The 19,683-nt window shown below is 48.3% G+C and overlaps 8 protein-coding genes across 8 annotated transcripts; 5 read left to right on the plus strand and 3 right to left on the minus strand.

The window, feature by feature from the left end:
- Positions 1-35: 35 nt before the first annotated feature.
- On the minus strand, positions 36-1,848 carry F5147DRAFT_711270 (uncharacterized protein). The gene is made up of 3 exons (XM_041438313.1): positions 1,726-1,848; positions 459-1,676; positions 36-404 (listed from the first exon to the last, which is right to left on the minus strand). The coding sequence occupies exons 1-3, from the start codon at positions 1,765-1,767 to the stop codon at positions 315-317; spliced, it is 1,350 nt and encodes a 449-aa protein (XP_041289335.1). The 5' UTR covers positions 1,768-1,848; the 3' UTR covers positions 36-314.
- On the plus strand, positions 1,726-2,441 carry F5147DRAFT_332577 (uncharacterized protein). Its single transcript, XM_041429258.1, has 3 exons — positions 1,726-1,868; positions 1,921-1,959; positions 2,041-2,441. The coding sequence occupies exons 1-3, from the start codon at positions 1,796-1,798 to the stop codon at positions 2,256-2,258; spliced, it is 330 nt and encodes a 109-aa protein (XP_041289336.1). The 5' UTR covers positions 1,726-1,795; the 3' UTR covers positions 2,259-2,441.
- A 1,085-nt stretch (positions 2,442-3,526) lies between these two features.
- On the plus strand, positions 3,527-5,017 carry F5147DRAFT_747229 (uncharacterized protein; the record flags this gene model as incomplete). The annotated part of the gene is made up of 2 exons (XM_041439924.1): positions 3,527-3,711; positions 3,766-5,017. 2 exons carry the CDS (start codon positions 3,527-3,529, stop codon positions 5,015-5,017), a joined length of 1,437 nt encoding a protein of 478 aa, XP_041289337.1.
- A 57-nt stretch (positions 5,018-5,074) lies between these two features.
- Positions 5,075-9,179, minus strand: F5147DRAFT_332581 (ARM repeat-containing protein). Its single transcript, XM_041429259.1, has 17 exons — positions 8,997-9,179; positions 8,875-8,936; positions 8,728-8,814; positions 8,609-8,680; positions 8,330-8,551; positions 8,047-8,274; positions 7,686-7,994; positions 7,538-7,636; positions 7,382-7,488; positions 7,176-7,330; positions 6,961-7,123; positions 6,694-6,914; positions 5,825-6,643; positions 5,721-5,750; positions 5,528-5,655; positions 5,304-5,477; positions 5,075-5,251 (listed from the first exon to the last, which is right to left on the minus strand). Exons 1-17 carry the CDS (start codon positions 9,100-9,102, stop codon positions 5,132-5,134), a joined length of 3,102 nt encoding a protein of 1,033 aa, XP_041289338.1. The 5' UTR covers positions 9,103-9,179; the 3' UTR covers positions 5,075-5,131.
- A 58-nt stretch (positions 9,180-9,237) lies between these two features.
- Positions 9,238-12,276, plus strand: F5147DRAFT_332632 (uncharacterized protein). Its single transcript, XM_041429260.1, has 10 exons — positions 9,238-9,559; positions 9,613-9,807; positions 9,857-9,933; positions 9,981-10,042; positions 10,095-10,225; positions 10,276-10,364; positions 10,416-10,531; positions 10,583-11,535; positions 11,591-11,841; positions 11,905-12,276. The coding sequence occupies exons 1-10, from the start codon at positions 9,350-9,352 to the stop codon at positions 12,152-12,154; spliced, it is 2,334 nt and encodes a 777-aa protein (XP_041289339.1). The 5' UTR covers positions 9,238-9,349; the 3' UTR covers positions 12,155-12,276.
- A 42-nt stretch (positions 12,277-12,318) lies between these two features.
- Positions 12,319-13,367, minus strand: F5147DRAFT_332635 (uncharacterized protein). Its single transcript, XM_041429261.1, has 3 exons — positions 13,291-13,367; positions 12,666-13,244; positions 12,319-12,609 (listed from the first exon to the last, which is right to left on the minus strand). The coding sequence occupies exons 1-3, from the start codon at positions 13,313-13,315 to the stop codon at positions 12,398-12,400; spliced, it is 816 nt and encodes a 271-aa protein (XP_041289340.1). The 5' UTR covers positions 13,316-13,367; the 3' UTR covers positions 12,319-12,397.
- Positions 13,368-13,398: 31 nt separating this feature from the next.
- On the plus strand, positions 13,399-16,048 carry F5147DRAFT_711286 (NGP1NT-domain-containing protein). The gene is made up of 8 exons (XM_041438314.1): positions 13,399-13,703; positions 13,754-13,902; positions 13,949-14,108; positions 14,164-14,423; positions 14,473-14,715; positions 14,777-15,524; positions 15,573-15,634; positions 15,686-16,048. The coding sequence occupies exons 1-8, from the start codon at positions 13,457-13,459 to the stop codon at positions 15,800-15,802; spliced, it is 1,986 nt and encodes a 661-aa protein (XP_041289341.1). The 5' UTR covers positions 13,399-13,456; the 3' UTR covers positions 15,803-16,048.
- Positions 16,049-18,240: 2,192 nt separating this feature from the next.
- F5147DRAFT_754682 (uncharacterized protein) lies at positions 18,241-19,583 on the plus strand (the record flags this gene model as incomplete). The annotated part of the gene is made up of 3 exons (XM_041440297.1): positions 18,241-18,589; positions 18,614-18,957; positions 19,186-19,583. The coding sequence occupies 3 exons, from the start codon at positions 18,241-18,243 to the stop codon at positions 19,573-19,575; spliced, it is 1,083 nt and encodes a 360-aa protein (XP_041289342.1). The 3' UTR covers positions 19,576-19,583.
- Between the last annotated feature and the right edge of the window lie 100 nt (positions 19,584-19,683).

Here is a 19,683-nt window from a genome sequence, read left to right on the forward strand (position 1 = left end):
TATGACCCACGGCGACCCTTGGAACAAGACCATAACCGTGATCAAGAAGATATTATTGCATGAATCAATGGTCGAGCCCTCGTTATGTGCAGTAGAGTAATAATTCTGTCATATTGATGTATGTATAGGCTGATACGTATTCCGACAGCTACAATAGAAAATATTCATAAATGAATAGGGTGTGATTAGAAGATGATCATGATAATGCAAAAGCCGACGTAGAATGGGGGGTCGTGTCACAGTATTGACAAATATATTGGTACTCGTAGGTAATGGAATTCTTCAAGTGTCATGACGGAATCACAATCGTCGGATTATGCCACAAAAACAGGGCAGATAGCAGGTTGCATGCTGTCGAGAGTATGAGTGCGCGGGTACGTCGGCGGCACAACTGGATCCCCGCGCTATTCGGTCGATCAATGTCAATTTTACAGCAGGAAAGAAGGCTGTTTACTCACTACCAACAAGCGCATCCTTCGCACATCCCGCGTTAGACGGAGATCAACACCGCGGTATGCGCACGCCATCTGGAGAGATGCGAACTGGGGATGACGGTGGCCGTCGCGCCAAAGGTTAACTGTTACTGCTTGCAGGTCGTCCCGAGTCTTGACGAGATCAACGATAGGATTGAGAAGGGTATCCAGGTCCAGCCCGAATGCTAGGTGTTGTATGGTCTCTGGCATTTGACGGCAAATGACAGGAGAAGACCATGAGCTCTCGGTGCGAAGCTCACGAAGAGAGCGGCATCGCATCGCCGCATGTGCGTGTTCATGCGTGGCAAAAGATGGAATGGCCAGCGAGTGCAACGTTTCGCCGTGCTTCTCGACGAGGAAGTCTAAAAGTTCGGGACTTGGCTGACGTTCTAGGTCAATGACTCGTAAACTCTTTTCTTCCGCGGAGCAATGCAAGAGCCAGTCAAGAAATTCCTTGGCAGGTTCTCTTTGGCAGTTCAAGCGCAGTTCTTCCAGAGCGCAGGGGAATGGTGGATACGTCATGCCAGGGGATAGAACGGGAGATGTTCCAGTGATGGAGAGTGATTTCAAAGAAGGCCAAACTTCAAGAAGTTGGAGAAGGGACTGATTGTTCTCCGACCAGTTGCTGAAGCTCAAAGCCGTGATGTGCGGGCCAGCAATAAGTAATGCTAGAGAATGCTCGTCAAAAGACGGGGCGGGACGCCGCATGCGTTCTTGAGCAGGACTTCCAACGACATCTTTACCAGCAGCCACGTACCCGTACTGAGCAAGGTCAAGCTCGTACAAATTGGGGCAATTAGCCACTGCAACGGCGAGCGACGACTGATTGAGGCAACCAGGCTGGTTATAATCAAGGACAGCACGCATTTGAATAACGGCGTCACCGAGTATTCGCCCTTGCGGAGAATTCCGGTTGACAGCGTGAGTAAACGAAGCAAACGCCGAATGCGAGCGGAGGCGAACTCGTCGAAACAAAAGCTTTTGAGCATGGAGCGACCATGCTTTGCAAACAAGTGTGCACTTGCTTAAGAGGTCGATGTCAGGACCACCTCTATCATCGAAGTACGCGGTCTCCAAGATGGTCAGCACAATTTCAATAGGGATGCCGCTAGCAGGCACGCGCGGTGTTCGAATGTTGTCGTAAACTTCCGAGTCATGAGCAGGACTAGACGTGAATTTGAGTGATATTTCGTGTTCCACAACCTGCAGATATGTCAACGTGCGCCCCGACGACCTGCATCAAACTACTCACCATTGGAGGCCCGGAATATGGTAAGTATCCGCAAAAAGTCATGATATTAGATCACTGATTAAGATACGCGATGTATAGAACAAGATTGGCCCAGTGCTGTTCAGCACTTGTTCAGCTGTGGCAGGCTGAATATTGGATTCAACGTATTCCATGGAACCATATTTATATGAAGGCGGTGAAATGAAATGACCACAGCTCATAACAAATTTCTGACACTGCCGCCGGAGCATGATGGTAAGTAGATGGCCATTACCTCCGTCTACACGGTTCACACCTTCCATTTTTAAATATCAATAAATCGAAACGTTAACGAAGCTTATACGTTTACTGAAACGAGACCCTACGAAGAGTCCACAAATTCTCCGATGGTCTGTACACATCATCGATTGGGAAGTCTTCCTTCAATTGGGAGGGACATAGTAGGGTCATTTAGCTTCCTATGCCTTCAGGCGACTCGGATTTATCGATATTCCCCTGATTCCAGTGCCATTGGATCACATCCCACGACTTACGGTCACCGTCCGTCATTATGACTCATTTTCATGTATTCCGTTCTGTCAAGAACCTTCTTCCACTGCTAGGGGCAACCCACTGTCGGTTGTTGCCGTGCGGACGGCCCTCAAGCTTTTGGCGCTCAGACAAAGCAATCCACTCCAGTCAATCACAATCGATAGACTAAATCCCCCACAACCCCGCTCGATGCCGCAATGACACTGTATAAATTAATCGCAGACGGTACATCGCTTCAGATCGAGTCGGACGCGAAATGATGTTCTACCCAAAGGGTTCTGGGTTCTGCTTCAGTGAGTCGGAGGCGAAATAGTATTTTCTCGGAAAATTTTGGTCTTCCCCCTGATTTACTAAGGCACCCGCGAGTTTACACAGGTTGACACGCGACGGTCGTGTTCTCACAACTAATAAATTGTAATAAAGCCTCATGAAGGGCCGCGGTTGCACCCGCTCATTGAAAGGAGTTAGGGAACGTTCATTGTAGGCCGATCGGCAATTACGTTCTTGCCTGGACTGTTCAACAAGAGGCCGCGCGTTGAGATTATCTCACTTGATCAAAACGGAGTGATGGAACAGGGGGGATTGCGCCACATGTAACAACTCTCAACGAGATTGCAGATACTGTGGAGCTGATCGTGATACCGCGACTGATCTCGGTCAGGTTTCCACCAGTTGATCGCAGAGTGCACCAGCCGCTTTAACGTCACTGACGTCAGCGATAAGGGGACGTACACTGATTCTGGGGTATATCGTCGCTTGCTTTGAGATATAACAATACATGTATGACCTTCGATTGCTGAGTGTAAACCTTGCTATTGTATCGGATCGAGCAGGACCGATGAACAAAAAGGCCTTGAAATTGAATTATCATAGAACTCTATAAGTTGATAAGTCGATCCGCGGAGCTCCCCTGAGCATGCCATGCGTCGTCTACGGAGAAACAATCACGCGAGACTTACACGAGAGTCGAGACCATTCATTCAAAAACCTTCTCGTACTTGGGCCGAGTTTTCGTCAAGTACTTAATAAGAGTCAACTTAGCAGATCAGGCAGTATGTGATCGAGCCGACGCCTGCGGAAAGTTTGATTTCGGAAGGGACAAGTCTCAAAATATTTGCCATGTCGTACTTGGGTCAATTGAAGTTCGCTCGCCTGTGAAGATGCATCCGAGAGCGAGTTATGATCCGCACCTATGTCGCCGACGGACCGGGAGCCACAATAAGCCAAACAATGACAAATATAGCTGTGGGATTCAGATTGCCGAAAGACTCTCAGAGGGACGTTGTCAAACATGTCCAAGTCGTCGCTATCCTCTGTCGTTTCAAACCTCGTCCGGGCGTCCATGGGGACAGCCGTTTCTCCGTCCATCACTGATGACGACCTTGACAGACACGTTGCAGAGCTCATATTGAGGGAAGCGAAACAGAAGGCCGAAAGCTACGGCACAGTAGGAATTAGGGCATATCTTCCACCTGCGTGAGTCTATCATCCAAAAAAATCAAACCATCAACTCACTGAAGATTTGTTTAGGCCTGACCCAAATGCGCCTCGCCCGAATAAGCGTTTCCTCAGTTCAATCATTAAGAGCACAGATGATCACAACAAGACTATACTTCGCGCACAGGCGCTTGCTGCACAGGAAATCAAAAGAGAGAAGGATGAGCAAGAGCGCAGAGATAGGAAAGCTCGTGCGGAAGAGGCTGTCGCTGCCGAACGCATGAGGAGACGGAGACCTGACCATGATGAACATGGTTGGGGTATTCAAAGGGAACGTGACCGACGGAGGGATAAAGACCGGAACAAGGGGAAAGAAAAGAGTCCTGGGAGGCATTACAAAGATGATAAAGATGATGACAGTCACTACAGAAACAGGCCCAGCAAAAGGAGACATCAATCACGTTCACCATCAAAGGAACGAGGTAGTGATACGAAGCACAGGACAAGCAGCCGGAGATCACCATCTTCCGAGAGAACTAGTTCTTTCGATCACCATCAACATAGAAGACGTAGACGACATGATGACGACAATCCCAGAAGGAAAAGACGCCATACGAGCCGTTCTACTTCTCCACGTCGCACCGACTCGCTAGCGCAGCCTGTTCCAGGGATTCCGGTCTCCAGGAAAAGGACGCGGTCAGTATCTCTATCTGATGATGCTCATAGAAAGACCACCAAGCAGACGCGGCTGAGTCGTCGTACGACTCGGTCCCCTTCCCGGTCATCCCAAACATCCCCAGACGATGAAGCTGTGGAATCCACAGGGGAAATTCTACCTTCTTTCAAGGGTCAAGCAGGAGCTCCCAACGAATTTCCCAAACCGCCCCCTCGTACCCTTTCACCTTCCCCTCCACCACGCCGACCCCAACACGCAGTCACTTCGTCAGGTTCATACCACAGCGTTCGGTCACCGTCTTCATCACCCCCTCCTTTACCGCCCGCGCAGCTTCCCTCAAAGATGGACAAATACTTTCAAGACTCTTACGACCCCCGACTCGATATCACAACACTCCCTGTTCCCAACGTACCTGCTACTGGCTTGGTCAGTGACGCAGAGTTCGAGGGTTGGGACGCCATGCTTGAACTCATTCGGCAACGGCGAGAAGATAAAGCTGAAAAGAAACGTCTTGAACGTCTCGGAATATCAAAAGACAAGGTCAACAAGAAAGGCACAGACAGTGAAGTTGCTGATCGTTGGGCTAGTGGGGGGGATAACATTATGGACATCGAGTACAAGAAAAGGGGGACTGTTCGAGAATGGGACTTGGGGAAGGAGGGTTTTTAAGAGTTGCTTGTCAGCAATACTAATTTGTATCTACGGGACAGAATACCATCATCACATAACGCTCTTGCTTTCATGTACAATATGTTTTCGTAGTAGGGAACTGACCATCCAAACTCAGTGATCAATAGCGTGGCGCACAACCATAATCTCCTCAGCCGACAATTGTTCCATGCTTGCGGAAAAGTTGTTGACATTGTGTGATGCGCATTCTTTGAAGAATGTCACCAAGTGCGCCTGAAATATCTGTCAGGCACGTACGAGTTGCTGTTAAACCAGCAACACCTACCTGCATGTCAATCTGAGAGATGGCGTCGTTTCTAAGGTCTTCATCATCCGTCTCTTCGAGAATGTCGTCATTATCAAAGTTGACGCCGCGGGGACCCAGCATCTCGGAGAGGAAGGCAAATTCTTCTTGCTTGAAGCCCTGATTCTGCTGCTCTTCTTCTGACCATTCTTCATCCTGTTGATCGCTTAGCAGGACATATAAAGGAGCCTGCAAACAGTACGCACACCATCATCCGAGTCCACATCAAACTCGGCTTTGGGGATCGTCGCAGAGTCGCCCCCAGCTCTGAGATCGTGCACGAGCAGTTTAAGCGCCTTCACAGGGAAAGGCACTGATGTAAATTCATGTGGTGCTGCGCCGCCAAAAGTCAGTATCAAACGGAGCAAAAAGAACAAGAGATAGGCAAATGATGCATACTCGTCTTCGTTCGCGACCGGGTCATGATCACTGTCCCGGAAGCACAAGCAGAAACCGTTGAATATCCAGAAACAAGTAATTCTTTATGCGGAATGAAGACTCACCATTCTTCGTCTCCGGCTTCAAGATAATATCGCCCTTGACCATCAATGATTGCAGGCTTGGACGACCAGAGGCGTACAATTTTGTGAGCGCCAGTGTGCTAACACGCGATTGCCAGAAGCCCTGGAACGTCTCTGCGTTCTCACACCACGTCTGGATGAGGATATCGAGACCGTTCCTGCCATTCGTCGTAGTCGATTCCAGCAAATACAACACCGTGTCCTGCTGGTTATAAGCGAGGAACGCGAATGGAATGACAAGGCTCTGGATGAATGTGGCCGTCTTGGCCGATAGCATCCGCAATACCATAGCTTGAAGAAGCTCTGGAAGTACTGGGAGAACAGCTTCGCCTGCATGACGCAGCAAGTGGATGATGAGATCACCAATGACCAAACCACCGGATTCATCATCGTTTTGCAGGAGCTTCGCAATAACTTTCAGAATATGATCGAGACCGGATTGACCGGATGGGCCCCGCCATTCTAGGATCTGCCTGCAGTCTTTGCGGACTATTAAAGCAAGACACGCCATGCCGTTTTGTAGAACATCACGATCTTCTGCTTCACTAAGGCAGCTAAACAAGCTAGGTGCTAGGAGAGCGAAGAAGCCGTCTCCAAGGCCGCCTTCGGGTGCACCACGAACGAGGCTTGAGATTAAGTCAATGGCAGACCCTGCTATCCAGGCTTCTTGAGGTTTGGAACTCGCGATGGCAGTACAAAGAGTTGGAAGCGCCTGTTTGACAACCGTTTCGTACACTCCTGTGCCAATCGAGGAGGCCAGCGAGGTGAATATTTCGGTGAAAATTGATAGGAAGATGGGATCTATGATCTCCGATTAGTTTGTTGAAAGGTGGAGGTGAGGTATATTCTACCTTTGTTATTCTTCGCCCAGACTTCCAGGACGGCCAATACCAGAGAATTGGACAAGTCAGTGGTGAGCCATTGAGCCCTGTTGACATCTAGAACAACCGACATCGTCTCGAGAACCAAGGATAACGTGTCCTCAGTCGTTACCAGTAGGAATGGCCCCAGGTCCTGTGCAATCCGCGACACGAAGGGCGTAATAGCCGACTCCTCCGCGCCTTCACAGAAGCTGCTGAGGTATTAGATGGATGTCATTCGAAGCACACAACACGTACTTGTGAATAGCTTTGACAGCAGATATTTTCACAGGAATCCCAGCAGCATTCGATTCAATGACATGCATAGCAGCTTCCAGATACTGACCAGCCATCTGTAACGGCAATAGCCTGGCAAACTGACTCGCGAATACGAAGCCTCTGCCTTGCAAGAATGGAAAGTCTGGAGAAATATCAAATAACGTGAACCCCACGTGAAGATGCGTGATGCATACCAGACTGGTTTAGGACTGACGGAACGACATTGGCAAGCAAATCCTCCACATCAATAGGTTTTGCTCGGCCAGAATCCTGTTCATTTTCAATGCACTCGAGGACATCTTCGGATTGAGAGCCAATCGCAGCCAAGGATGCTTCAAGTGGTTTCCACCTGTGCGCGACCGATTAGAGGTTGAACGCAATCAATTTTTCAGCAACTTACCAAGCAGTTGACCCATTTTCTCGTGCTCTCTGTGATGTTGCAATGACCTGATGAATCGTAGTCTGGAAGGTAGCACAAATTTGGGCGGGAGAACGGTTGAGAATAGTCTGCGGAAGACATGAGTCATCTTTTGAATGTGTCTAGCCCACCACGCACATATAGCAACTCGAAGCCAGCGACTCTGACGCCATAGGCCTGTGTGTCATCTTCTTCATGTGCCACGAAAGCATTGGCATTTGTCGCCCACGTCTCTTCCTGTAGTGAATCAATAAACATCCAAAGCAAAGACGTGGGTGGGACGAACGTCATCCGCCGTCATCCGTGAATAATTGAAAATCGCGGAGACCAAACTGTTCAGGTTCTCCATCTGAAGCCACTCCTTCGCTTTTCCCCCTCTGACAACATTCGAAACAAAGTCGAACAAAGGGCAGATGAGGTGCGGTATTTCTACTGTTTCCTCCTCTGATGACCCAGGGGCACTTCCGGATCCTGAGATGTAGAATGTATCGTATGTTTCGGACATCACCTGAAGGTGACGCAAGGATGCATCTAGATAACCACGAACGTACGAGGTCATGGCACGAGGGAATGACGTGTGAATGACGTCCAGTGTCTGAAATTGCATGCATCAGGAAGCTCGTTGGATCGTGTATTTAATCAAATACCTTGAAGACCTGGATTCTGACGGCTAATCCATCCCAGTTATCCTCGTTGGATACGTCCTTCAAAGGGTCAAGGTTAAGAAGCACTTTGAATGCCTCCAACCAAACTGGCAGGATGGTTGCAGTAGCTTCCTTCACAGCTTGGGGGTGTTGATCTTTGACCATGTAGAGTGCTGTCACGCATTGACGAAAAACTGACACAGTTCGTGCCCGAGTCAAAGGTGTATGTTGCTATTCTCGGAATTTCAGTCACAAATCAAACTTCAGAACGGAAGTTGAATCGCACCTCCGTGGATCCAAGGATAGTAAGCAAGACAGGAAGAAGCTGTCGCAATACAGGTAAAATTTGATCTTCGGTGAGGTCCGATTTTATAAATTCGGTGAACACCTGCATCGCGCCATGCACAGCGTCAGAAGAACTTGAAGAAATTAAGGAAATAAGGGAATTGAGTAGTTCAGGGTATTCATCCGGCCAATCGCAGTTCCCAATATATGACATTGTATGAGCCTTCGCATAGACATTGAGATCTAAGGTGCCAATGGCTCAAGTTGAGTTGGGACTCACACATAAAGACCGGATTTTCCGGTTCGAGTCTGATAAGCCTTGGAAGACAGCATGGCGTATTCGGGATTTGATCTGTGGAAGATCGATATGATGAACCCGGATAATGTCGAGAAGCATACCTCTACTGAAGGTGCGTTGCCCTTGAACGATTCAAAGTATGGAGACCATCGTTCCTTGACATATTTTCTGAGGACAATGCTTGCTGAGTGCTAGGTAAGATCCAAGATAAAGAGGCAAATATCGCAGCAAGAAGGGAAAGAACTTATCTGCCGGAGCGGGATATCAACATCCTGTGCTAAAATAAGCTGGGCTAGAGCTAGAGCTGCCTCTGATAAACGCGGCCTAAACATCAGATTTGCAGTCAATGGTCGCGATTTTGAAAACCAGCCTTGATGGAGCAGAACCTCAGAAAGCTTGAGTTCAGCAGCGATCCTAGTATTTGCATCTGCGCTTAAGGTATCTGCCAGTATCTGAGAGACATTCACCGCCGCCATCGTCAGTGATGATGATATACTCAGAATAGAGCAGGAATGATATGCTAGGGTGCACCTCACGTGCAGACGCGACGCGTTTGAAGAGCGGAAATTGCCGTTTATTCGAAAACTCAGTGAGCCCAAGACGATGGAAATTGGGTTCCGACCGAATCCTACCGTCTCTTGTTTCTTGTTTCTTTCCACCGTCATCACAGTAACTTTTCTGTTATAATTCTTTGATTAGCAGCATACTAGCAGTTCGTTGACAATGCGACCACGAAACTCGGTTGCACAAGCGCCCGTCGATAACGGCAAGAAGCCCCGCAGACCCCCCAAAAAGCGTGTGCGTGGGTCTGACGTCGACGGAAATCAGCCAAATGTCGAAGTCGTCAAAGTCGGTGCAAGGAGAGCCAAATGGCAGCCCAAGCCGGGAAAACTTGCCGCCCTGATGAATTTACCTCTGGACGTCTTATTCGAGGTTTGCCCCTTTTGCTATGGTCGCTATGTGTCTAGTATCTAAAAATGCTTCAGGTCTTTGGCCACTTGAATCCTTTAGATATACTTCGTCTGGCTCGTACGACGAAAGAATTTAGACGCGTGCTCATGCATCGTTCTTCAATGTCCGTATGGAAAAACGCTAGAGACAACGTGCCAAACATGCCAGATTGTCCTCCTTTCTGGACGGAACCCCATTATGCGAACCTAGCTTTCGATCCCCATTGTCACGTAGGCTCCCAATTTTAATCATAATGTGCTTTCTTACATCTAGAAAAAGGAATGCGGTGCTCCTGGTGTGCGCAACGTCGACTGGCGCATCGGCAGGCGTATCTGCGCAAAGTGCTCCAAGACTTGGTGTGTATATCGTTTCGAACACTTGACTTTGCTCATCGAGTCGACAGCATGGTAGATGCCTACCACGGAGAGTCCGTAATTAGCGGCCTTGTTCCGAGTAAATATGGCAGTCTGTACCATCTATCCGTCATCTAAGAATGATTTCGAGTTGATATCTACAGAACGGGGTCGTCTTCTATTCTACCGCAAGGATGTCGAAGAGGTCCAGAAGAATTTGCATCTCCTCGCAGGTTCAGATGGGCTTGAAGCCTATCGCGAAGAGCGAAGGGCATTCGTCAAGGAAATGGAAACGGTGAGTAATCTTTCCCCTGTGATATTAGCACCGTAAACATATCTGTCCAGCAAGCGAAAGCGTTAGAAGCATGGGCAGCGTCTCAAGCTAAAGACCGATCCGATCAACTAGAGGATGCTAGGCGGGACAGGAAAACTGCGTAAGATACAAAGTTTGTGATTGCCCCAACACTTAACCTGACACTTCCTAGCATCATCGAAAGGCTTACTGAAATTGGTTGGGGTGATGAAATCGAACATATCCCATACACAGACGATTTGAGCCATCACAAGTTGGTCAAGCAACCCACCCGCCTGACGGATCGCAGTTGGTTTTTTTCATTGATGATTCCGACCCAATTTCTTATTAGTTATTCAGTTTGGAATAACATCAAGAACGACATGATCAAGTACATGGAAGAAATGAGAACACGACGTCTGGAGCGCGAGCGCAAGGCCCTGCTTATTGCCCGAAAGCGTACCGCCATTGGGGTTCTGCGTCGCTATAAAATCGCTCAACTCCCATTCACCGGTGTTATGCCAGAGGCAGTGGACTTCTGTTCCTTCCCCGAGGTCAAGGCAACTGTTGAAATGCCCACAGAGACAGAAGTTACGGAAGCGTCCTTTGTGGACGTTTCTTCCCGAATGCATGACTTAGTCAACTCCTGGCGCACTCACATCCACTCCCAGCTCAGGGCTAGAGTCAAAGATAATCTGCTTTTTGCCGGAAAGCGGCGTGCGTCTGCGGAGCGAGTGACACCGGATCCATTATACCAGGAGTACGTGGAAAGCCTTGGTGCTACTATAGACGTCAAAGGCAAGAAAAAGGAAGTATCGCTATCAGTGCCCGGTGACGCTGAGATCGATCAGATGATTCCGTTAGCGACGACTGTGTTTCGCTGCAAAACATGCACTCCATCCATTGGACTCCCAGGCGATTCGTCCGATAGTGAATATGACGATTTCCTTGATATTCTCGGCGGACGTCGGTCCAGATCCGTTCCCCTCTTCTATCCCAAAGTCATGGGACATTGTTGCCTAACCAGATCGAGAACGCTACCTTGGGACTATTTTGCCACGGACGACCCCAACTTCCGCATTGATTTTCCAATGAGCACCCGCACAAATTGGAACACCCACCTCCTGCAGGTGGATGAACAGGCAAGCAAGGCTGCTCGTACCGTTGTGGAGGCATGCGGTGAAGATCCGCTCATCACCACTGCGACCAAAATGGATGAGTTAGATCCCCGCTTGGCCTGCCTGGACTGCATGAGGTGGTCCAAGCATGAGGTGAATCAAGGCGAGGTACCCGTCTTCACTTGGCGTTCAGCGGTCTGTGCTTTACCATTCCGTGTCTCTGATTTCATGGCTTCTAACTCGTTTGTAGGTTCAGCACAGAATGCGGGAGCATCGCCCTGACCGACAGCCACCTAAATGGAAGAAACTCGAGGGTGAATTACTCGAGGAGTCCAACCAAAATGCTCGCAATATGCATATACACATTTTCGATTTTCCACCTTTCGCAGATATCACCCAACCTGCTGCAGGCGTCATCTGGCTTTGCGTCCACTGCATGGATTTGCCACAGGAGAGAGAATGCCATGAACTTGGCAAGATGAAGAATCACCTTTCTACAATGCACGTTCTGCTCTTTTTCTCATCGCACTGAAGATGTTGTCGCTTACTGATTCGTAACATTAGTCATGGCATCGAAGAGCCTGTGGAAGATCAAGATTATTACAAGGACTATGAAGCACCGCAGGGCCGCAGACCAGACTTCAAACTTTCTGATTCCGTAGTCACTTTGCAAATGGAAAGGCCACCTCATGTTCCTCTACCTGGGCATGGTTTCTTCAACTTTGAGGATGATGAAGATGATGAAGATGATTATGGAGACTACGATGATGAGGATGACTTTTATTTGGGTAACTCTTTTTTCCCTATCTTCTGATTGGAACAATAACATTCACCATAATTGCTACCCCTACAAATACATACTTAGCTCGAGTCTTAATATTACTGGACACATTTCTTGATGCAACGAATTTTAACACATTCTACATCAATTCTACATACATATCCATCCTCTTCTTCAGGTGCATACCAATGAAAGAGTTTTAATTATTGATGTCATTCAAACAAGAGCGACTCGCTTGCCGAAGTGTATTGAGTGAGATAATTCTGTAGATGATGATCAAACTACCAGCTCTCCTTCGATACTCGCAGCGTCGAGCCCAAGTTGAGGAAGAATAGCTTCATATCGGTCACGGTCAAGTTTCCTCAAATATTTAAGTATCTTGGCCCGCTTGTGCACAAGCTGACGAAGGCCCCTGCGATTATCTATGTCCTTGCGGAAAGCCAAAAGGTGCTTCCATAGCCCACGTATTTGGATCGTCAGCAAGGCGGCTACATCCAGAAGGCTTCAGCATAAGTCGGCGGTGAAGAAATTTTGTGGTAAGCACCTTGTACTTCAGGGCGGCCAGTATCAAATGGATTTCCCGGCGGCGAAAATAAGTTGATGCAACGGCGGCGGTTCTCGAATGCGAGACCTTTCGCATTTGCATTACGCAAATCAATAACCTTTGCGAACATGTTCGCTTTGGCCTTTTCGTTTTCCATCGCTTCTTGCATTTCGCTGACCACGTTTTCGCTGAACTTGGTCACGCCCTCCTGAGCTGACAACGGAGGTAACACTTTGAAAAGCAGCTCCTTGGACCTCTCATTAATGCCAAAGCTTAGATGCGGCGGAAGCTCGATGTCGCCTTCGGGACTGTGAATGATCTCAGGGACAGAATCTGAGTATAGCGCGTCCTGCGTGATGACGGCCTTTGCAAGGGCACTGTTCTGCCATTTGTGATCTTGCCCTGGACGGTGACCGAGAACAGCATATTCGCGTTGCGCATCGAATGCGTGCTTGTGATTTATGCGTGCTTGCACCTTGGAGACCTTCTCATGTCGAGCTTGTTTGCTCGACAAGCGGGCATTGAGAACTGCTGAAGTATGGAGTGATGAACGGCTGGACGACGCGACGGATTGTGATACTACACTCTGTCAGAAATAGTCAGAACATCGTGGAACTGAACACACCGTTAATTAGGCAGGATTTCAACATAGCAAACCCAACGCGCCTCGTCCAAAAACTTAAGTTGGCAAGAAAGACTAATAAGCCGTGGGAATTTTTGTGTACATTTCTTGAGGTTTTGAAGATCAAGCTCAAGTCGTCGAGCGTCACGGCCGTATAGCACAGTGCACGATGGCGCCCATAAAAAAGACCAAGGCTTCACCCAAGGTCCGCTCTTCTGGATCCAAGGAACCATCACTCAAAAAAGTGAAAGGCGAGAACTTTTACCGCAATGCGAAACAAGTCTCCCGTCTCAAGATGCTGTCTGGGGGGAAGGCCATCCGGGACAAGGATGGCAAGATAATCCAGGCTGCTGCTTTTCAGAAGGGAGAAGATGAGACAAAACCTGGCCGAGTCCAGCCCGATCGTAGATGGTTTGGTGAGTTGCGTCGGGATATGTGTAGGCCCATTACTTATGAAAAATAATAGGCAATACGCGAGTGATCTCACAGACAGCTCTTGATCATTTCAGAACGAGTCTTTCGACGAAGAAAGATGACCCATACTCAGTGCTACTTCGCCGGAATAAATTACCCATGGCACTCTTGGACGATGCGTCTAATCCTAATACTCGAAAGGTAGGTTCTGACAAATTTATATTGTTTGTGGGCTGATATTATACAGCGATCCCACATTGTAGAAACAGAACCTTTCAGTGAAACTTTTGGACCCAAAGCTCAGCGCAAGAAGGCCAGGATTGACGTCGGCACTTTTGAGGAACTCAGTAAATTAGGCGCAGCCGCGGCGGAAGACGCAGAACAAGCGGCCAATGCTCTAGAATTAGGTGCTTCATCACGTGGTATTTCTCTCCAATTGAACATGTTCTGATGTTGTGGTAGCGCAATCTTTCGAAGTCCCCGAACTGCAAACTCACGCAGACTATATTGAACCCATTTTCGCCAAAGGAACGTCAAGACGCATCTATGGGGAGCTGTACAAGGTTATCGACTCTTCAGACGTTATCCTGCATATCCTTGATGCTCGAGACCCCCTTGGCACCATGTGCGAATCCGTACTCGAGTATATGAAAAAAGAAAAAGCACACAAACAAGTTGTTCTTGTCATCAACAAGTGTGACTTAGTTCCCAATTGGGTTACCGTAAGCTTTTGGTGATTTTATGTGCATCCCCCTACTGAATGTGCCACAGGCAAGGTATATTCAACATCTAACACCCCGATACCCTACAATTGCCTTTCACGCATCACCGAATCACTCGTTCGGCAAGGGCTCTTTGATTCAACTCCTTCGCCAATTCTCCCAGCTTCATTCAGATAAGAAGCAAATTTCCGTTGGATTTGTTGGATACCCAAACGTGGGCAAGAGCAGCGTTATCAATACGTTGAAGAGTGGTAAGGTCTGTCGCGTTGCCCCTGTGCCAGGAGAAACCAAGGTACGCGTCAAGAATGACTGTTAAACTGCCTAACTCAACATGTTTCACTTTATGAGCTTAGGTTTGGCAGTATATCACATTAACCCGGCGGATATATCTCATTGACTGTCCCGGGGTAGTCCCCACGTCCGCACATGATTCCCAGACGTCCACTGTGCTCAAAGGTGTTCTACGTGTGGAGGCCCTTCCCGTACCATCTGAGCACATCCCCGCTCTCATGTCACGCGTCAAGCCTTTGTACCTCTCACGAACGTATGGTGTCGCCCTTCCGGACCCCGACGACCCCTCTCGCTCGTGGGATCCGGAACAGTTCTTGGACACTCTTGCGCGGATGAAGGGACGACTACTGAAAGGCGGCGAGCCAGATGTAAATGGTGTCGCTAAAATCATACTGAGCGACTGGGTGAGAGGCCGAATACCATTCTTCGTGCCTCCACCTGAGCGGTCGGAGGAACTCAACAAAACTGAAGCCAAAGTGAAGGCGAGAAGTAAGGGCAAAGCGAAGGCCGTTGACAGCGGGACCGAGGTTCTGGCGGTCAAGCAGAATTTGAAGACCATTACACAGAAAAATACGTTCCTTGCTGAGGACGTGCAACCGTTGGATGAAGATGACAGCGAGGATGATGAAATTTCCAGCACCCCAGGAGATCATGCATTAAACTCGGACGAAGAGGATGAAGGTAGCAAACTCGGTAGCGACGAAAATAATGAAGACGAGGTCGAAGAATTGTCTTGGAACGATGTCTTTAACGATAGGACGGAGCCGGTCAGCGAAGCTGTTGAAGACGATTTGTCTTCGGCCGAGCAAGGTATGGTGTCATTTTGTCGCAATATCTGTAGGCTAATCACGTCTACAGGTGACGCATCCGGTATAGCGGCCACTGCCCCGACAAAGAAGCCACGCATGAAGACGAACAAGGTATGACCATTTCTCATTGCTGTTCGTTTCCTGCGCTAACCAAGTACGTAGAAAAAGGCAGAGAATTTCTACACTAACACTAACGTGAAGAACAAAAGTCGAAACAAGGCGGCTGTGATGAAGTCTCTTCCTGTGGGCAAGAAGGGTGAAGGACGTAAACGGCGCTGATACTTGACTAGATTATATGTTGCTGTACAAAGCGGTGTCTGGTACCCTGTTATCATCCGGAGCTTTCTCGGTTCCTTTGAACGACTTTGAAACCCTGAGCACACAAAGTCCGGACACCCTGTGAGGCACGTCATTCACAACGAAAAGACCCCAGACTCTGCTCGACAGCGCTTCAGCTTAGTGTCGTAGCGCATCAGTATATAACGGCTTCTCTCTAGGGTGGGAATCACGAGTCCCTGAATGGCATCGAATTGATTACATCAGCGGTAAAGACCTCAACCACTCTACAGTAAGTATATTCGGAACGAGCTCGTCATTCTTCCTACCCTCGTGCGTTCCTATTCTGCGCTGTCCTGCCACGTTCGCTTCACTTTAATGTCCATCACCGAGCTAACTGCTCCGAATCCTGCGCCCAACCCCTTTGTGCGCTTTCGTTTCCTACGACCTACGGACATAAGCACCGACTCGGACGGACCTCGATTGGAGTCACCAAATCAACACTTCCCCACAATATTTTTTGTCCTCTTTATCCTCGTGTCCCCATCTCCCTCGTGTCTGCTACCCTCTCCCACGCGGAACTTTGGTGTGTGGTATAGTAGAATACTATCTCCTTGACAGTGTTTTGTCCTTTACATCTGATGAAATTGTAATCATGAACCAACTTGTTAAAATTCTCGTGTCTTTGGTTTACTAGGTGAGAAGAACGTGCTGCCCGGTCTTGAGATGCTGTTCCAAAAAAAAATCGACCAGCGAAGACGACATAGCTAGGCTGCAGTAGGAAGGGGCGGGAGCTCACGCCCAGTGAAAACCGGTCAGTGCGGGAGCGTGTGAGAGCGTGCGAGAGTATTACGCAAAGTGCCAAATCGTGTAGATAGAGTTGATAACCAATGGACGCCTGTTTTCTTGCGAGTGCAGCGCATGCAAACGCATGCACCTTGCGTGAACTCTGCATTCCCTTCGCATTTGTGTCGCAACTACACGGATTTCGCGACACTTTGCATTGCAATCACATTGCACTCGCATCTTCAATTGCATTCAGGTTGTGCACTTCACCCAGGTAAGCACAATTCCGGCGACGCTATACTCTGGCTTAGTCGATGCCTACGACTTACTGATCCTTCTTAGTACTAGGCCTATATCTACTAGGTACATATACTAGCTAATTCAACAAGCCTTTGTTTTCTCAATGGAATCATTCTTGGTCCGAAACTAGACCTATACGAGTGATACTATGTCCAACTTATATTGGTGTGTCTGTCGACGACACGGAGGGAGACGTGTGCAAGTCGGGCGCACTACTTACTACGACCACCTGCGTGAAGCAGAGACCGACGAGGAACGCGAGCAAATCATTAATGCACAGGACGATCCTGAGGCCATCCAGCTGATTCGTAAATACCTGAGCAAGCGGTGTGCCAGTCCAACTCATGCTTCTCCTGGAAAACGCACTCGCACGGCCAGTCCACATGTATGTATGTTATTTTATTCAATGGCCATAGTACTAATGAGCTTATGCAGCATCGAAACGACGAGCCTATGTCTCTGTCAAATGACGAGAACATGCAGCCTCAAAACGACGAGCCTCATCAGCCTCAAAACAACGAGCCTCCGCATCCACCAAATGACGAGCCTCATCAGCCTCAAAACGACGAGCCTCCGCATCCACCAAATGATGAGCCTCTGCATCCACCAAATGACGAGCCCGCTGCAAACCAACCACAGCCACCCAACCCTCCTGGCATTGATATTGATGAGCTTGAGCAGCTCTCTCAACTCCCAAAATTTCACCAAGCTTTCTCATTTATTCAAGCGCTTCGTGCAGCATCTCTTGATGACCCAGTTGCGAAACTTACACCTGAAGCTCTTGAGAAACTGCGAAATCCGCCTCAGCAGCCACCTCGTATCGCAAGTCCAATTATTCGTCACGGTATCGAGATGTATTTTCATCTTGAACATGCAGCTCAGGCTGCATATAAGGGGATTGCTGATTCTGCAGCAAGAAGTTTCCCTGGAGCGGAAGATATCCCATCTTATCGTGGTGTCGAACGCCTCGTCGCAGAACTTAGTGGTATTGACTCAATCAAACACCACATGTGTTTAAACACTTGTATCGCATTCACCGGTCCCTTTTCTGATCTCGACCAGTGCCCATTCTGTGACTCACACCGATATGACCAGCTGAAACTTGAAGCAACAGGCAAACAGGTTCCTGTTCGCGAGTTTCATACCATTCCCCTGGGACCACAGTTACAAGCACTTTGGCGTGATCCCGAGAGTGTGGGACACATGCACTATCGTCGTGAACGTACAGCTGCAATTTTTCAGTACTTGCAACAGCACGACGGCGAACTCCACATCATTGATGATTTCATATGCGGCAGTAACTACCTTGAAGCTGTCATGTTCTCGGAATCCCTGATTGTCTGACCACCGATGTTATGCATCTAATTGCAAACATTTCAGATTTAATTCTAAGCTTATGGCGGGGCACGATCAAGTGCGACACTTTGGATGATGTTCGTACTTGGCGTTGGGCCATATTTCGTGACGACGATGCTTGGACTGAGCATGGTGCAATTGTTGGTGCAACAACCTACCACATACCTGGCTCATTTGATCGTCCGCCTCGCAATCCAGCAGAGAAACTCAACATGCAGTATAAAACTTGGGAATTCCAGCTTTACATTTTCGGCCTTGCACCTGCACTCTTGCATACCATTCTTCCACAAGACATATGGCTAAATTTCTGCAAGCTCGTACGAGGGATTCGCATTGTCTGTCAGCACAGTATCTCACAAAACAAGCTTTGAGAGGCTCAATTGCTACTTGGCGAGTGGGAAACTGAATTCGAGCAGTTGTATTACCAGCGTCGTCATGATCGCATTCATTTTATCCGACCATGTGTACACCAGGTCAATCATCTCGTCCGTGAAACCATACAAAAAGGCCCTCCAGTGTGTTATGCACAGCGGACAATGGAACGGACCATTGGCAACCTTGGTCAACAAATTCGACAGCCTTCAAACCCATATGCAAACCTTTCAATGGAGGCTGTCCGACGATGCCAAGCAAATGCACTCAAGTCCATACTGCCATTCTTAGCTCCCCCTGACAATGTTCTTCCACGTGGACATCAAGAACTTGGCAATGGGTATGTCCTCCTCTGAATGAGGGAAAAGCGACCATATCGTCCACCAGCAATTCATGTAGCCCTCCTCAAAGATTTTGTCCATGCACGGCTTGACTCCGACTTCCATGTGGTCAAATTGCACGCACTGCCTGGCGTGAATCAGAACGGCCACTTGAAAAATTGCGCATTGCACGTCACATCAAAGTATGTGTTAACTGTACTTCACATAGCATGTACTGATTGTAGTATACAGGTTATTATTGATGGGACTGTCCGCTTCGCAGAAGTCCAGTACTTCACACAGGTTGCAATTGCTACGGAGAATATTGGTGAATGGCGCGATGCAAATATTGCTGTAATCTCAGTCTTCTCCGCTCCAGATGCTGACCTTGTTCAGCTTTCAAATCAAACTGTGCTTTCATGCAAATACCTTGGCGATGAAGGACTCTGTGTTGTTGATGTCACCTCTATCAAATCTGTTGTCGCAATGATTCCGCACCGTCCTACTCTACCATCTGGAGTCATCGAGGATCGCTTTTTTGTTCTTGAGCGTCCTGGACTCGATATTTATCAATTTGGTGTTGAGCAGGATCAAGAAGATGAGGTAGACCAACAGGAAATGGAAGCTGAGGAGAGAAACTAGTTTTATGGCACTTATACAGCACTCGTCTGTTGTTCCTTCAATACAAGAACTTCATTTGACCCTAATATTGCTTGACATGGTGTAGATGTTGTAGTATACAAATCGGAA

Source organism: Suillus discolor, assembly GCF_016758755.1.
Source record: "Suillus discolor strain FC423 chromosome Unknown F5147scaffold_56, whole genome shotgun sequence".
Classification (NCBI taxonomy): Eukaryota; Fungi; Basidiomycota; class Agaricomycetes; order Boletales; family Suillaceae; genus Suillus; species Suillus discolor.

Bases quoted from the DNA above. Each gene is read 5' to 3' on its own strand.
- F5147DRAFT_711270 (XM_041438313.1), bottom strand. From the start codon at position 1,767: ATGACTTTTTGCGGATACTTACCATATTCCGGGCCTCCAATG. The intron at 1,677-1,725 runs GTGAGTAGTTTG...ACATATCTGCAG, and splicing joins CATATTCCGGGCCTCCAATG to GTTGTGGAACACGAAATATC. The intron at 405-458 runs GTGAGTAAACAG...TCGACCGAATAG, and splicing joins GAAGGATGCGCTTGTTGGTA to CGCGGGGATCCAGTTGTGCC.
- F5147DRAFT_332577 (XM_041429258.1), top strand. From the start codon at position 1,796: ATGTATAGAACAAGATTGGCCCAGTGCTGTTCAGCACTTGTTCAGCTG. The intron at 1,869-1,920 runs GTATTCCATGGA...AAATGACCACAG, and splicing joins GGCTGAATATTGGATTCAAC to CTCATAACAAATTTCTGACA. The intron at 1,960-2,040 runs GTAAGTAGATGG...ACGTTAACGAAG, and splicing joins ACTGCCGCCGGAGCATGATG to CTTATACGTTTACTGAAACG.
- F5147DRAFT_332581 (XM_041429259.1), bottom strand. From the start codon at position 9,102: ATGGCGGCGGTGAATGTCTCTCAGATACTGGCAGATACCTTAAGCGCA. The intron at 7,124-7,175 runs GTATGCATCACG...ATATTTCTCCAG, and splicing joins GTCAGTCCTAAACCAGTCTG to ACTTTCCATTCTTGCAAGGC. The intron at 5,478-5,527 runs GTGCGTACTGTT...AGCGATCAACAG, and splicing joins ATGTGGACTCGGATGATGGT to GATGAAGAATGGTCAGAAGA.
- F5147DRAFT_332632 (XM_041429260.1), top strand. From the start codon at position 9,350: ATGCGACCACGAAACTCGGTTGCACAAGCGCCCGTCGATAACGGCAAG. The intron at 9,560-9,612 runs GTTTGCCCCTTT...AAAATGCTTCAG, and splicing joins CTCTGGACGTCTTATTCGAG to GTCTTTGGCCACTTGAATCC. The intron at 10,532-10,582 runs GTTGGTTTTTTT...TTAGTTATTCAG, and splicing joins CACCCGCCTGACGGATCGCA to TTTGGAATAACATCAAGAAC.
- F5147DRAFT_332635 (XM_041429261.1), bottom strand. From the start codon at position 13,315: ATGTTGAAATCCTGCCTAATTAACG. The intron at 13,245-13,290 runs GTGTGTTCAGTT...GACAGAGTGTAG, and splicing joins GAAATCCTGCCTAATTAACG to TATCACAATCCGTCGCGTCG. The intron at 12,610-12,665 runs GTGCTTACCACA...TTCTGGATGTAG, and splicing joins TGGCCGCCCTGAAGTACAAG to CCGCCTTGCTGACGATCCAA.
- F5147DRAFT_711286 (XM_041438314.1), top strand. From the start codon at position 13,457: ATGGCGCCCATAAAAAAGACCAAGGCTTCACCCAAGGTCCGCTCTTCT. The intron at 13,704-13,753 runs GTGAGTTGCGTC...GAAAAATAATAG, and splicing joins GCCCGATCGTAGATGGTTTG to GCAATACGCGAGTGATCTCA. The intron at 14,424-14,472 runs GTAAGCTTTTGG...AATGTGCCACAG, and splicing joins TAGTTCCCAATTGGGTTACC to GCAAGGTATATTCAACATCT.